General features: G+C 44.9%; 1 protein-coding gene across 2 annotated transcripts in view; it reads left to right on the top strand.

Moving 5' to 3' along the window:
* LOC139389367 (protein RUFY3-like) overlaps positions 1-16,540 on the top strand; it is a 59,582-nt gene extending 43,042 nt beyond the window's left edge. For both annotated transcript variants that reach the window (XM_071136079.1, XM_071136080.1), the window contains exons 12-17: positions 4,208-4,327; positions 9,925-10,051; positions 10,139-10,215; positions 11,655-11,682; positions 14,970-15,047; positions 15,380-16,540. In XM_071136079.1, coding sequence (XP_070992180.1) covers positions 4,208-4,327; positions 9,925-10,051; positions 10,139-10,215; positions 11,655-11,682; positions 14,970-15,047; positions 15,380-15,523 — 574 coding nt within the window. In that variant the 3' untranslated portion in view covers positions 15,524-16,540. The remainder of the gene's footprint in view (positions 1-4,207; positions 4,328-9,924; positions 10,052-10,138; positions 10,216-11,654; positions 11,683-14,969; positions 15,048-15,379) is intronic.
* The last annotated feature ends 574 nt before the right edge of the window (positions 16,541-17,114 follow it).

Genomic DNA, 17,114 nt, shown 5'->3' on the forward strand with positions numbered 1-17,114 from the left:
CTATCCATCGCTACTTTCTTATATCTTTCCATTTCTCCATCCCTTTCATTTCTTGGTTCTTTACCTCTTCCTCCACTATCTCCTCCTCACAGTGAGGAAGACTGTGTGAAGCAGGCCAGAAGCTTGAGTTCCAACGCAGAGAAACTGCTTCAGAAGCAACAGTAGTCCTCCCTCCCCTCTCCTCTGTTCCCCAGAATGACACCCACATCATAGTTTGATAAACCCTGATCCAAATCAGAAAAAACAATATTTGCATAATATAGAAATTACTTAAAGGGATACTTCAGGATTTTGGCAGTGAGGTCATGTGTCTACTTCCCTAGAGTTAGATGAACTTGTGGATTCCATTTTGTATGTCTCCGCGTGCAGTTTGAAGCAAGTTGCAAACTAGCGCTAGCGCAATTGCTAACTAGCGTTAGGGCAATGACTGGAAGTCTATGGTATCTGCGATCATGCTAACTAATGTTAGCGCAATGACTGGGATGCAATCGGGTCTGCTAGCATATACCATAGACTTCCAGTCATCGCGCTAACGCTAGTTAGCAATTGTACCAATGCTAGTTAGCAACTTTCTTCAAACTGCACACAGAGACATGAAAATGCTGTCCACGAGTTCATCTAACTGTAGGGAAGTAGATAAAGGACCTTATTGCCGAAATCCCGGACTATCCCTTTAACTAGGTTACTTATTTTTTGGTATGACATCTGTTACGGTTCCTTTCCTTCTCTAGTGTTAAATTACATTTTCTTTCCTAAACCTCTACTCTCCTGACTGATATAGTCTCTCTGGCTTCCTCTAGCCTGGTTTTCTGTTCTTCCGTGTGTTTTTCTGTCGGTATACTAGCAGTGCAGAGGGGGCTCCATTCTGCTCGCTGGGTTTCAGGACTTTAGCTTGGGTTCATTCCGTAAGGAATGAAGATATCAGATCCCCCCCCACACATGTAATGAATGTTCCCTGATACAAGACTTCGAGTTTGGGATGTCAGCCATTTTCGGGAAGAGAGATGGGTGTACTGTTCTGAAAATTGAAATGGCTGCTGTTGTTTCTTGTAAATCGATCCCCTGAAGCCCCCCCCCTACAGTCAAGAATGGGCAAGAATTTACAAATTACCATAAAGATCAATGTATCTAAAATAAACGACAAAATACTTCAACTATTTTGTATTCAGAAATACATGTATTTGTATACAGAAATACATTTGCAAGTAGCCGGCCCGAACAGCAACAGCATCCTCAGCAAATGGTGACAGAATCGTTTTACTTGCTATGACTGTGATATGTTGGTATCTACCTTAGTTGAACTGTAAAGGTGTGTGCTTCCCTTCCCAAACACTAAGGACGGTTCATGCATGTATATTAATCATGACATTTTGGGAAGTTTTTTTTTCTAAAATTGCGGGACTAGGATCTCCTAGGTAAAAAAACGCCAATGACGGATTTCTTGAGTTAGCTTAGATTCATTCTTACTATTTTGAGGAAGTGTATACTGGCTACGGCGTCTTAAGATGGACAAACAGTACTATTGTCACTTTTTTTTCCCTCTTTTTTTTCAAGCAAAGGACTTAAGGAAGTATGCGAGCACACTAGTTTAGCCAGGCGCCAGCCAAAACCGAAGGATGCGGAAGGCTTAAGTGACCAAAATATTATGTATTATGAAAATGAACAGACCAAAATTAACTGCAAAGCACACTGGGTATTATTATTATTATTATTATTGGCCTTTTTTTTTCTGGGGCGGAGCTCATTCAAATAATACTCAGCATGCTTTGCAATTGTTCATTTTTCCATATACATGTATGTTTAGTTCATTCAGCAGACGTTCTTATCACACCGTAGTGCCATCAGACTACTGATACCAATGCAGGGTGAAAAGGGGGCCACAAAATCATGAATCGCTATTTGAAAAAAAATAAAAAAAAATGTTATAGAAAAGTATTTTCTATTTCTGAAAATACGAATGACATCTTTCGAAAGTATCTTGTTACAGAATACATCGGAGTGTCGTTCAGCCTGGGGAAATCCACATTTACAAAATACTTAAGTAATTGAAATAGATATTTCAAATGTAGCCCATCTCTGCCAACAGCAGCATAGGTCCTTAGATCAGACTATAAGGACCGTAGGCTATACCTCAGAGCCGTTTACTATATAGATACAGTGGGGTCCGAAATTATTGACACGTTTGAATAAGATGAGCACTAATTACCGTATAAAAGAAATCATACTTAGCTATATTGTATGCTCCAAAAAAATGTGGTTATTATTTTATACAAATACAATTGCTCAGAGAAAAACATTTTGTTTAACAAGTAATCTATTTTATTTTGTGGCCAATTTAACTATTTCTTTGTGGATTTTGATGTGTGCTTGGGGTTATTGTCCTGCTGGAAATCCCACTTGTGGTCATGTTTCAGTCTTCTGTCAGATGCAACCAGGTTAATAGGCTAAATGTCCTGGTTCTGGTTTCATTTCATGATGCTATTGACCAGAGGAAGCAACATATCCCCAAAACATCAAAGATCCACCATCATATTGTACAGTAGTTCCGGGTTTATTTTCTGCTCGTACGTTCTCATTTAGACACTAAACCCACCACTGGTGTGTGGCCAAGGTGCTCTGTGTTCCCGTCAGCCAACAAATGGAAACGTCGGGAGTTTGATAAACGGAAATTGCACTTGGATTGTAACCGCTGCTCTGGTCAGAGGACATGAACATAGAGGTTGTTCTTCCACTGGTCCTGAGGCCCTTGTTAAGGTCAGTGGCCTCATGGAACTCTACCCAGTCTCTGGCTGTGAAACCCGTTGAAAACATCTGATTTTAATTAAAAAAGGGCCGTCTGACTGTATCCCCCATCCCTATTGAAAACAGGGTGGTAATCATTTTGACATCTAACTTTTTTGAGAAAAAAATGGATTACTTGTTTAAACAAAATCTATTTTTCTGAGCGATTTAAAAAAAAAAAAAAAATTTTTTTTTAAAAAGTTTAAAATAATATCTATTTTTGTTGCATACAATATATCTCAATATTTAATATGTACAGTCACTTTTTGCACATGTTTATCAAAGGTGTCATTACTTTATGACCCCACAGTAAATACCATAGGAACGTATATTGTTCTGGAACACTATGCATTCCTGTGTTCTGAGAGCAGCCCGACAAATCAAAATCAAATCAAATTTATTTATATAGCCCTTCGTACATCAGCTGATATCTCAAAGTGCTGTACAGAAACCCAGCCTAAAACCCCAAACAGCAAGCAATGCAGGTGTAGAAGCACACCCGACAGACATCGGTCCTTAGACCAGCCACCAAGCCCAACTCAAGTCTAAACCCCAAGGTTAAAATAAAGATCTGGACTCCTGAAACATAACACAGTAATTATAGTATGATGACGTCTGAACCATTACAGTACACACAGTTTGTAGTTCTGCTTCCTCCTCTAATCTCGTCAAAACAAAATATAATCTTTAGCATTCAGATCATCGTTCTTCTATTGCCTACCGATGGATTTTTAACATGGTCTTACTGCTAAAGATATATTGTTTTTGGGAATCTCACCCCAGAGCACTGAACAGCACATCTACCGTTGAACAGCAACCCAAATCACCATGTAAGGATGTACTGGTTGTGTGAAAGGTCAGTCCAGGTCAGAATGAGAACGCTAAAGCAAGTTAAAAGGAAATGCCTTTGTATGTGGTTCTATTACCTTAGATGTCAACTGTAGTCCAATACATAATAAAAACATATTCAATGCAAACTTCTGGTCTGCTTCTGGATGATGGGAGGAGGAGTCTCTGTTCCCTTCGCTTTCTTTTTGACGTATCCTAGCTTTCTCTTTAGGCCTCTTCCTGTTTCTCTCCCTTTTTCTGTTGAAATGGAGACTCTCTATCCACTATGTTTTGTTCTTTTCATTTGCCATGAGTTTGTTGCGTCTTCTTCATTTGCCATGAGTTTGTTGCGTCTTCTTCATTTGCCATGAGTTTGTTGCCTCTTCTTCATTTGCCATGAGTTTGTTGCGTCTTCTTCATTTACCATGAGTTTGTTGTCTTCTTCATTTGCCATGAGTTTGTTGTCTTCTTCATTTGCCATGAGTTTGTTGTCTTCTTCATTTGAAGTTTAGTCCATGAGTTCTTGTTTAATTTTCATTTTACCATAAGTTCATTTTACCCCCCGCCGTTCACCTTGCCCCCCCCACCCCCGGTGCAGATCCCGTCAGGCGGAGAGGGAGCGGGACCAGGCTGGGGAGGATCATAAACTGTTTAAACAGGAGTTTGGAGACAAGATAGACTCTCTACAGCTGGAGGTGGAACGCCTACGGAAACACAGGTAATTATCAGGATCAATGCATTTCATTGGATTTATATCTACTGGACATGACAAAAAACACTACATGGCAAAGATTTTACTGAGTTACACTTCCTATAAGGAAATCAATCCTTTGAAATAAATTCATTAGGTCCTAATCTATGGATTTCACATGACTGAGAATACAGATATGACTCTGTTGGTCACAGATACCTTTAAAAAGAAGTAGGGTCGTGGATCAGAAAACCAGTCAGTATCTGGTGTGACCACCATTTGCCTCATGACTGTGGGTTATCCTGCTGAAACATGAGGTGATGGAGGCGGATGAATGGCACAATGGGTTACATGTGGTGTTTTATTTTAGTTTTTTATTTCACCTTTATTTAACCAGGTAGGCTAGTTGAGAACACCTTTATTTAACCAGGTAGGCTAGTTGAGAACACCTTTATTTAACCAGGTAGGCTAGTTGAGAACACCTTTATTTAACCAGGTAGGCCAGTTGAGAACACCTTTATTTAACCAGGTAGGCCAGTTGAGAACACCTTTATTTAACCAGGTAGGCTAGTTGAGAACACCTTTATTTAACCAGGTAGGCTAGTTGAGAACACCTTTATTTAACCAGGTAGGCCAGTTGAGAACACCTTTATTTAACCAGGTAGGCCAGTTGAGAACACCTTTATTTAACCAGGGAGGCCAGTTGAGAACACCTTTATTTAACCAGGTAGGCCAGTTGAGAACACCTTTATTTAACCAGGTAGGCCAGTTGAGAACACCTTTATTTAACCAGGTAGGCTAGTTGAGAACACCTTTATTTAACCAGGTAGGCCAGTTGAGAACACCTTTATTTAACCAGGTAGGCCAGTTGAGAACACCTTTATTTAACCAGGTAGGCCAGTTGAGAACACCTTTATTTAACCAGGTAGGCCAGTTGAGAACACCTTTTTTTAACCATGTAGGCCAGTTGAGAACACCTTTATTTAACCAGGGAGGCTAGTTGAGAACACCTTTATTTAACCAGGTAGGCTAGTTGAGAACACCTTTATTTAACCAGGTAGGCTAGTTGAGAACACCTTTATTTAACCAGGTATGCCAGTTGAGAACACCTTTATTTAACCAGGTAGGCCAGTTGAGAACACCTTTATTTAACCAGGTAGGCCAGTTGAGAACACCTTTATTTAACCAGGTAGGCTAGTTGAGAACACCTTTATTTAACCAGGTAGGCCAGTTGAGAACACCTTTATTTAACCAGGTAGGCCAGTTGAGAACACCTTTATTTAACCAGGTAGGCCAGTAGAGAACACCTTTATTTAACCAGGTAGGCCAGTTGAGAACACCTTTATTTAACCAGGTAGGCCAGTTGAGAACACCTTTATTTAACCAGGTAGGCCAGTTGAGAACACCTTTTTTTAACCAGGTAGGCCAGTTGAGAACACCTTTATTTAACCAGGGAGGCTAGTTGAGAACACCTTTATTTAACCAGGTAGGCTAGTTGAGAACACCTTTATTTAACCAGGTAGGCTAGTTGAGAACACCTTTATTTAACCAGGTAGGCCAGTTGAGAACACCTTTATTTAACCAGGTAGGCCAGTTGAGAACACCTTTATTTAACCAGGTAGGCTAGTTGAGAACACCTTTATTTAACCAGGTAGGCCAGTTGAGAACACCTTTATTTAACCAGGTAGGCTAGTTGAGAACACCTTTATTTAACCAGGTAGGCCAGTTGAGAACACCTTTATTTAACCAGGTAGGCCAGTTGAGAACACCTTTATTTAACCAGGTAGGCTAGTTGAGAACACCTTTATTTAACCAGGTAGGCCAGTTGAGAACACCTTTATTTAACCAGGTAGGTTAGTTGAGAACACCTTTATTTAACCAGGTAGGCCAGTTGAGAACACCTTTATTTAACCAGGTAGGCTAGTTGAGAACACCTTTATTTAACCAGGTAGGCTAGTTGAGAACACCTTTATTTAACCAGGTAGGCTAGTTGAGAACACCTTTATTTAACCTGGTAGGCCAGTTGAGAACACCTTTATTTAACCAGGTAGGCCAGTTGAGAACACCTTTATTTAACCAGGTTGGCTAGTTGAGAACACCTTTATTTAACCAGGTAGGCCAGTTGAGAACACCTTTATGTAACCAGGTAGGCCAGTTGAGAACACCTTTATTTAACCAGGTAGGCCAGTTGAGAACATCTTTATTTAACCAGGTAGGCCAGTTGAGAACACCTTTATTTAACCAGGTAGGCCAGTTGAGAACACCTTTATTTAACCAGGTAGGCTAGTTGAGAACACCTTTATTTAACCAGGTAGGCCAGTTGAGAACACCTTTATTTAACCAGGTAGGCCAGTTGAGAACACCTTTATTTAACCAGGTAGGCTAGTTGAGAACACCTTTATTTAACCAGGTAGGCTAGTTGAGAACACCTTTATTTAACCAGGTAGGCTAGTTGAGAACACCTTTATTTAACCAGGTAGGCCAGTTGAGAACACCTTTATTTAACCAGGTAGGCCAGTTGAGAACACCTTTATTTAACCAGGTAGGCCAGTTGAGAACACCTTTATTTAACCAGGTAGGCCAGTTGAGAACACCTTTATTTAACCAGGTAGGCCAGTTGAGAACACCTTTATTTAACCAGGTAGGCTAGTTGAGAACACCTTTATTTAACCAGGTAGGCTAGTTGAGAACACCTTTATTTAACCAGGTAGGCTAGTTGAGAACACCTTTATTTAACCAGGTATGCCAGTTGAGAACACCTTTATTTAACCAGGTAGGCCAGTTGAGAACACCTTTATTTAACCAGGTAGGCTAGTTGAGAACACCTTTATTTAACCAGGTAGGCTAGTTGAGAACACCTTTATTTAACCAGGTAGGCCAGTTGAGAACACCTTTATTTAACCAGGTAGGCCAGTTGAGAACACCTTTATTTAACCAGGTAGGCCAGTTGAGAACACCTTTATTTAACCAGGTAGGCCAGTTGAGAACACCTTTATTTAACCAGGTAGGCCAGTTGAGAACACCTTTATTTAACCAGGTAGGCCAGTTGAGAACACCTTTATTTAACCAGGTAGGCCAGTTGAGAACACCTTTATTTAACCAGGTAGGCCAGTTGAGAACACATTTATTTAACCGGGTAGGCAAGTTGAGAACAAGTTCTCATTTACAACTGCGACCTGGCCAAGATAAAGCAAAGCAGTGCGACAGAAACAACAACACAGAGTTACACATGGGATAAACCAACGTACAGTCAATAACACAATAGAAAAATGTATATACAGTGTGTGCAAATGGAGTAAGGAGGTAAGGCAATAAATACGCCATAGTGGCGAACTAATTACAATTTAGAAATTTACACTGGAGTGATAGATGTGCAGATGAGGATGTGTAAAAGAGCAAAAAAAGTAAATAAAAACTATTTGGGATGAGGAAGGCAGTTGGGTGGGCTATTTACAGATGGGCTGTGTACAGGTACAGTGATCGGTAAGCTGCTCTGACAGCTGATGCTTAAAGTTAGAGAGGGAGATATGAGACTCCAGCTTCGGTGATTTTTGCAGTTCGTTCCAGTCATTGGCAGCAGAGAACTGTAAGGAAAGGCGGCCAAAGGAGGCTTTGTTGCGAAATTGGAAGCCGGTTCTAGATTTAATTTTGGATTGGAGATGCTTAATGTGAGTTTGGAAGGAGAGTTTACAGTCTAACCAGACACCTAGGTATTTGTAGTTGTCGACATATTCTAAGTCAGAACCGTCAAGAGTAATGATGCTGGTCGGGCGGGCAGGTGCGGGCAGCGATTGGTTGAAGAGCATGCATTTAGTTTTACTAGCGTTTAAAGCAGTTGGCGGCCACAGAAGGAGAGTTGTATGGCATTGAAGCTCGTCTGGAGGTTAGTTAACACAATGTCCAAAGAAGTGCCAGAAGTATACAGAATGGTGTTGTTTGCGTAGAGGTGGTTCAGGGAATCACCCGCAGCGAGAGCGACATTGTTGATATATACAGAGAAAAGAGTCGGCCTGAGAATTGAACCTTGTGGTACCCCCATAGAGACTGCCAGAGGTCCGGACAACAGGCCCTCTCATTTGAGACACTGAACTTTATCTGAGAAGTAGTTGGTTGAACCAGGCGAGGCAGTCATGAGAAACCAAGGCTGTTTGAGTCTGCCGATAAGAATACAGTGATTGACAGAGTCGAAAGCCTTGGCCAGGTCGATGAAGACTGCTACACAGTACTGTCTTTTATCGATGGTGGTTATGATATCGTTTAGGACCTTGATGGTTCCTAAGGTGCACCCTTGACAAGCTCTGAAACCAGATTGCATCGTGGAGAAGGTACGGTGGGATTTGAAATGGTCAGTGATCTGTTTATTAACTTGGCTTTCGAAGACTTTAGAAAGGCAGGGCAGGATGGATATAGGTCTATAACAGTTTGGGTCGAGGGTGTCACCCCCTTTGAAGAGGGGGATGACCGCGGCAGCTTCCAATCTTTAGGGATCTCGGACGATACGAAAGAGTTTGAACAGGCTAGTAATAGGGGTTGCAACAATGGCGGTGGATCATTTTAGAAAGAAAGGATCCAGATTGTCTAGCCCGGCTGATTTGTACGGGTCCAGGTTTTGCTGCGGGGGGTGTGGAGCTGTTGGCCGGGGTTGGGGTAGCCAGGAGGAAAGCATGGCCAACCGTAGAGAAATGCTTATTGAAATTCTCGATTATCGTGGATTTATCGGTGGTGACAGAGTTTCCTATCCTCAGTGCAGTGGGCAGCTGGGAGGAGGTGCTCTTATTCCCCATAGACTTTACAGTGTCCCAGAACTTTTTGGAGTTAGAGCTATAAGATGCAAATTTCTGTTTGATAAAGCTAGACTTAGCTTTCCTAACTGACTGTGTGTATTGGTTCCTAACTTCCCTGAAAAGTTGCATATCGCGGGGGCTATTCGATGCTAATGCAGTACGCCACAGGATGTTTTTGTGCTGGTCAAGGGCAGTCAGGTCTGGAGAGAACCAAGGACTATATCTGTTCCTGGTTCTACATTTTTTGAAAGGGGCATGCTTATTTAAGATGGTGAGGAAGGCACTTTTTAAAGAACAACCAGGCATCCTCTACTGATGGGATGAGGTCATTATCCTTCCAGGATACCCGGGCCAGGTCGATTAGAAAGGCCTGCTCGCTGAGGCAGTCTGCGATCTTAAGGCCAGTTGAGCGTACTGCCGAGTTCTCTAAAACGACGTTGGAGGCGGCTTATAGTAGAGAAATGAACATTTAATTATCTGGTTACAGATCTGGTGGACATTCCTGCAGTCAGCATGCCAATATGAATGCTCCCTCAAAACTTGAGACATCTGTGACATTGTGTTGTGTGACAAAACTGTGAATTTTAAAGTGGCCTTTTATTGTCCCCAGCACAAGGTGCACCTATATGCCACACCTGTCAGGTGGATGAATTATCTTGGCAAAGAAATAAAAATGTTGTGCGTTTGGATCATTTCTGTGATCTTTTTATTTCATGAAACAAGGGACCGACACTGCAGCTCGTACTGCTCTATACACTCAGATTTATTCAGTCAATTAATACAAACATTACATTCAGATTTCAAGGTTTTGTACTTGATATGAAAACGTGTGTGTGTCAGATGGAGTCTGGAGCAGGAGCTGAGGAGGGAGAGAGAGCAGGGAGGTGGTGGCCTGTACATACACCCTGGAGAGAAGAGGGCCCCAACACCGCAGGGAGACCCCAGACAGGTGGACGACATCAGGAAGGTAGACCCAACATCTTCCTGAAAACCACCCTGAAGTCTCTGTCTATTCAAGGACTGACATGGCCATGTTGTTCTGTGTGCGTCATAGGAACTTGAGGCCGTCAAAAAGGAGAATGAGCAACTATGCAACATGTTGGAGGACAAGAGCAGTCTGGGTTCAGACATGTAAGCATGGTTTAGTCCTGAACACACGTCTCATTGGTTTAGTCCTGAACACGCGTCTCATTGGTTTAGTCCTGAACACGCGTCTCATTGGTTTAGTCTTGAACACGCGTCTCATTGGTTTAGTCCTGAACACGTGTCTCATTGGTTTAGTCCTGACCACGCGTCTCATTGGTTTAGTCCTGAACACGCGTCTCATTGGTTTAGTCCTGAACACGCGTCTCATTGGTTTAGTCCTGAACACGCGTCTCATTGGTTTGGTCCTGAACACGCGTCTCATTGGTTTGGTCCTGAACACGCGTCTCATTGGTTTGGTCCTGAACACGCGTCTCATTGGTTTAGTCCTGAACACGCGTCTCATTGGTTTAGTCCTGAACACGCGTCTCATTGGTTTAGTCCTGAACACGCGTCTCATTGGTTTAGTCCTGACCACGCGTCTCATTGGTTTAGTCCTGAACACGCGTCTCATTGGTTTAGTCCTGACCACGCGTCTCATTGGTTTAGTCCTGAACACGCGTCTCATTGGTTTAGTCCTGAACACGCGTCTCATTGGTTTAGTCCTGAACACGTCTCATTGGTTTAGTCCTGAACACGCGTCTCATTGGTTTAGTCCTGAACACGCGTCTCATTGGTTTAGTCCTGAACACGCGTCTCATTGGTTTGGTCCTGAACACGCGTCTCATTGGTTTGGTCCTGAACACACGTCTCATTGGTTTGGTCCTGAACACGCGTCTCATTGGTTTGGTCCTGAACACGCGTCTCATTGGTTTGGTCCTGAACACGCGTCTCATTGGTTTGGTCCTGAACACGCGTCTCATTGGTTTAGTCCTGAACACGCGTCTCATTGGTTTAGTCCTGAACACGCGTCTCATTGGTTTAGTCCTGAACACGCGTCTCATTGGTTTAGTCCTGAACACGCGTCTCATTGGTTTGGTCCTGAACACGCGTCTCATTGGTTTGGTCCTGAACACGCGTCTCATTGGTTTGGTCCTGAACACGCGTCTCATTGGTTTGGTCCTGAACACGCGTCTCATTGGTTTGGTCCTGAACACGCGTCTCATTGGTTTGGTCCTGAACACGCGTCTCATTGGTTTAGTCCTGAACACGCGTCTCATTGGTTTAGTCCTGAACACGCGTCGCATTGGTTTAGTCCTGAACACGCGTCTCATTGGTTTAGTCCTGAACACGCGTCTCATTGGTTTAGTCCTGAACACGCGTCTCATTGGTTTGGTCCTGAACACGCGTCTCATTGGTTTGGTCCTGAACACGCGTCTCATTGGTTTGGTCCTGAACACGCGTCTCATTGGTTTGGTCCTGAACACGCGTCTCATTGGTTTGGTCCTGAACACGCGTCTCATTGGTTTAGTCCTGAACACGCGTACAGTGTCGTCTTACTGCATTGCCTTGCGAACCAATAGCTTGACATCTCTCTCTCTCTCTAGGTCATTGTCACAAAATCAGGATGAACAGGTAATATTCCGTAATCTCTTCAAACTACAGTATTTCTAGATGTCTCCTTCATAGGACCTCCCTTGTTCAACTGTTTCTACCATTGGAAGTGTTAAACACAGGGCATTCAGAAGGTATTCAGACCCCTTGACTTTTTCCACATTTTGTTACGTTACAGCCTTATTCTAAAATGGATTCAATCTTCTTCTTTTTTGGTCACAAAATGTCCTGTAATGACGTAGCGTGTCGGCATGGGGTAGGTAGCGTGTCGGCATGGGGTAGGTAGCGTGTCGGCATGGGGTAGGTAGCGTGTCGGCATGGGGTAGGTAGCGTGTCGGCATGGGGTAGCGGGTCGGTATGGGGTAGGTAGCGTGTCGATATTGGGGTAGCGTGTCGGTATGGGGTAGCGTGTCGGTATGGGGTAGGTAGCGTGTTGGTATGGGGTAGCGTGTCGGTATGGGGTAGGTAGCGTGTCGATATTGGGGTAGCGTGTCGGTATGGGGTAGCGTGTCGGTATGGGGTAGGTAGCGTGTTGGTATGGGGTAGCGTGTCGGTATGGGGTAGGTAGCGTGTTGGTATGGGGTAGCGTGTCGGTATGGGGTAGGTAGCGTGTCGATATTGGGGTAGCGTGTCGGTATGGGGTAGCGGGTCGGTATGGGGTAGGTAGCGTGTCGATATTGGGGTAGCGTGTCGGTATGGGGTAGCGTGTCGGTATGGGGTAGGTAGCGTGTTGGTATGGGGTAGGTAGCGTGTTGGTATGGGGTAGCGTGTTGGTATGGGGTAGCGTGTCGGTATGGGGTAGGTAGCGTGTCGATATTGGGGTAGCGTGTCGGTATGGGGTAGCGGGTCGGTATGGGGTAGGTAGCGTGTCGATATTGGGGTAGCGTGTCGGTATGGGGTAGCGTGTCGGTATGGGGTAGGTAGCGTGTTGGTATGGGGTAGCGTGTCGGTATGGGGTAGCGTGTCGGTATGGGGTAGCGTGTCGATGTTGGGGTAGCGTGTCGGTATGGGGTAGGTAGCGTGTCTGTATGGGGTAGCGTGTCTGTATGGGGTAGCGTGTCCGTTTGGGGTAGGTAGCGTGTCTGTATGGGGTAGGTAGCGTGTCTGTATGGGGTAGGTAGCGTGTCTGTATGGGGTAGGTAGCGTGTCTATGGGGTAGCTTGTCTGTATGGGGTAGCGTGTCTGTATGGGGTAGGTAGCGTGTCGGTATGGGGTAGGTAGCGTGTCGGTATGGGGTAGGTAGCGTGTCTGTATGGGGTAGGTAGCGTGTCGGTATGGGGTAGGTAGCGTGTCGGTATGGGGTAGGTAGCGTGTCGGTATGGGGTAGGTAGCGTGTCTGTATGGGGTAGGTAGCGTGTCTGTATGGGGTAGCGTGTCTATGGGGTAGCGTGTCTGTATGGGGTAGGTAGCGTGTCGGTATGGGGTAGGTAGCGTGTCGGTATGGGGTAGGTAGCGTGTCGGTATGGGGTAGCGTGTCGGTATGGGGTAGCGTGTTGGTTTGGGGTAGGTAGCGTGTCTGTATGGGGTAGCGTGTCTATGGGGTAGCGTGTCTGTATGGGGTAGGTAGCGTGTCGGTATGGGGTAGGTAGCGTGTCGGTATGGGGTAGCGTGTCGGTATAGGGTAGCGTGTCTGTATGGGGTAGCGTGTCTATGGGGTAGCGTGTCTGTATGGGGTAGGTAGCGTGTCGGTATGGGGTAGGTAGCGTGTCGGTATGGGGTAGGTAGCGTGTCTGTATGGGGTAGGTAGCGTGTCTGTATGGGGTAGGTAGCGTGTCTATGGGGTAGCTTGTCTGTATGGGGTAGCGTGTCTGTATGGGGTAGGTAGCGTGTCGGTATGGGGTAGGTAGCGTGTCGGTATGGGGTAGGTAGCGTGTCTGTATGGGGTAGGTAGCGTGTCTGTATGGGGTAGGTAGCGTGTCGGTATGGGGTAGGTAGCGTGTCGGTATGGGGTAGGTAGCGTGTCGGTATGGGGTAGGTAGCGTGTCTGTATGGGGTAGCGTGTCTATGGGGTAGCGTGTCTGTATGGGGTAGGTAGCGTGTCGGTATGGGGTAGGTAGCGTGTCGGTATGGGGTAGGTAGCGTGTCGGTATGGGGTAGCGTGTCGGTATGGGGTAGCGTGTTGGTTTGGGGTAGGTAGCGTGTCTGTATGGGGTAGCGTGTCTATGGGGTAGCGTGTCTGTATGGGGTAGGTAGCGTGTCGGTATGGGGTAGGTAGCGTGTCGGTATGGGGTAGCGTGTCGGTATAGGGTAGCGTGTCTGTATGGGGTAGCGTGTCTATGGGGTAGCGTGTCTGTATGGGGTAGGTAGCGTGTCGGTATGGGGTAGGTAGCGTGTCGGTATGGGGTAGGTAGCGTGTCGGTATGGGGTAGGTAGCGTGTCGGTATGGGGTAGGTAGCGTGTCGGTATGGGGTAGCGTGTCGGTATGGGGTAGCGTGTCGGTATGGGGTAGCGTGTTGGTTTGGGGTAGGTAGCGTGTCTGTATGGGGTAGCGTGTCTGTATGGGGTAGCGTGTCTATGGGGTAGCGTGTCGGTATGGGGTAGCGTGTCGGTATGGGGTAGCGTGTCGGTATGGGGTAGCGTGTCGGTATGGGGTAGCGTGTCGGTATGGGGTAGCGTGTCGGTATGGGGTAGCGTGTCGGTATGGGGTAGCGTGTCGGTATGGGGTAGCGTGTCGTATGGGGTAGCGTGTCGGTATGGGGTAGCGTGTCGGTATGGGGTAGCGTGTCGGTATGGGGTAGCGTGTCGGTATGGGGTAGCGTGTCGGTATGGGGTAGCGTGTCGGTATGGGGTAGCGTGTCGGTATGGGGTAGCGTGTCTGTAGGGGTAGCGTGTCTGTAGGGGTAGCGTGTCGGTATGGGGTAGCGTGTCGGTATGGGGTAGCGTGTCGGTATGGGGTAGCGTGTCGGTATGGGGTAGCGTGTCGGTATGGGGTAGCGTGTCGGTATGGGGTAGCGTGTCGGTATGGGGTAGCGTGTCGGTATGGGGTAGCGTGTCGGTATGGGGTAGCGTTTCTGTATGGGGTAGCGTGTCTGTATGGGGTAGCGTGTCGGTATGGGGTAGCGTGTCGGTATGGGGTAGCGTGTCGGTATGGGGTAGCGTGTCGGTATGGGGTAGCGTGTCGGTATGGGGTAGCGTGTTGGTATGGGGTTATGTGTGTAGATTGTAGAGTTGTTTTTATTTCATCCATTTTAGAAAAAGGCTGTAACGTAACAAAATGTGGAAAAGGGAAGGGGTCTGAATACTTTCTGAACGCTCTGTAATGTTAAATATGTAAAGTATACCTTTAATGCAGACGTTCTCCTTTCCAGGACCAGTCTTGTCTTGAGATCCACCAGGCATCCATCTGCTCTCTATGTGAACAGGACGAGTCCATGACTAAGACCAAGGTACACCACCTACACCTAACCACTTCGTCTTCAGACATAATGGCTTCCTCAAACTGAAGGGATACACTGACCTTGTCTCAATCCAGTTTGCACATCTTCATGATCCTCCACCCTGAGTTCCACTAGAAGGAGTCAATGTGGAAGTGGTGCATCTCTGCAATTCTCTACAGTCTCTGGCTCAACTGGGAACTGTACATCAAGTTCTGCATTAAAACATTAACCGTTTCTCTTCTCTCTGAAGAGACGGCGTAGTGACTGCTTCTCTGTAGAGACGGCATAGTGACTGCTTCTCTGTAGAGACGGCATAGTGACTGTTTCTCTTCTCTCTGTAGAGACGGTGTGCTAACTGTCGAGGGGTGTTCTGTGACCGCTGTCTGACCAATGAGCTTCCTCTTCCCTCTTCCATCAACCCTGAACACGTCTGTGACGCCTGCTACTCTCAGCTACTGCAGCAGTATGCATCCAGCCCACCCTGAGACTCACACTTCCTCGTCTCTCTCTATCTGGAATACAGTGTCATTCACTGACAAAATATCTAACGGAACAGACTAACTTTCTGTCTGACAACTTAACGCTGCGATATGGAACTTGTTTGGGGTGTGGTTTGACGTAGAAATGTGAGTTATAGATCTGTCATTCTCATTGAAAGCAAGTCAGAAGTGTTCTATGCTCACTATTTCTATGCTTCCCATTTTGTTTTTGACATATTTCGCTTCCAGTTTTTTTTTTTTTACACCAGCTTGAAACACAATATTTTTGGTTATGGAAAAGATATTCCACTGGTTTAGATCAATGATTCTCTACAATATATATGATTGTTTTGGCACAAACTGAAATTAGGCCACCTAATTAGAATTTTAGCAATAAGCAAATGGAGTGATTTCTGTACAGTGCAGCTTCATGGAAAACTGACTTTAAGCTTCTCATCTCTAATGGTTTCAGATGTCTGACGATCTTCAATGACTCCATGAAAAAGGGATATATTTTCATAGCCTGGTCCCAGATCTGTTTGTGCTATTCAAACCATGTTTGGCATACAGGGGAATGATTGCACAAACCGTTCAGGTCCCAGGTTGTGTTTTATGTTTTCTAGGTTTGGTGAGAAGTCTTGCATCACGTGTAGGTATCTGAACTGATCACAGTATTTATTCAGTACTTGTGGATTTTTACTAAAAACATTTATTGTGAAACATTCAAAGTAGGACTGATGAATTGATATTTTATCAGACATTTTGGCGAAACATTGAACTGTTTTTGTTCATGGCTGATCTCAACCTGGTGCAATGCTTTGGTTTGACAACAGTGGGACAAAAATGCAACATTTTCTATAACTTTTTAATTCAGAAATTAAAAATGACCAAAAGGGATTATCTGCCAGCTCTGTAATTATCCGGGGGATGTTAGAGACAGAAATGAAATAATCTTGATTCTCAAGAAGTTCTGTACGAGATGTAAATGTTTCCTTACTCAACAATAAACTGAAGTTTTTCCAAGTCTGGTTTTTATTTATATTGTCTCTGACAACACCGTCCACTGAGATTAGGAACCGTTAGTCAATGACTGAATTACAACATGTTCCTGACAGTAAGAGAGTCTGTTAAATTACTCACTATTGTAGTGGCTCTGGATCAGAGAGTCTGTTAAATGACTCACTACTATAATGGCTCTGGGTCAGAGAGTCTACTAAATGACTCACTACTGTAGTGGGTCTGGATCAGAGAGTCTATTAAATGACTCACTACTGTAGTGGCTCTGAATCAGAGAGTCTATTAAATGACTCACTACTGTAGTGGCTCTGAATCGGAGTCTGTTAAATGACTCACTACTATAATGGCTCTGGGTCAGAGTCTGCTAAATGACTCACTACTGTAGTGGCTCTGGATAAGAGAGTCTGCTAAATGACTCACTACTGTAGTGACTCTGGATCAGAGAGTCTGCTAAATGACTCACTACTGTAGTGGCTCTGGATCAGAGAGTCTGCTAAATGTCATAATGAATGCTCTTCCATTATCTCTTATCTAGGCCGAGCTTCCTGTTGGACGGAAAACCACTTCAGCAGGAATGTCT

Source organism: Oncorhynchus clarkii, chromosome 30 (genome assembly GCF_045791955.1).
Source record: "Oncorhynchus clarkii lewisi isolate Uvic-CL-2024 chromosome 30, UVic_Ocla_1.0, whole genome shotgun sequence".
Lineage (NCBI taxonomy): Eukaryota > Metazoa > Chordata > Actinopteri > Salmoniformes > Salmonidae > Oncorhynchus > Oncorhynchus clarkii.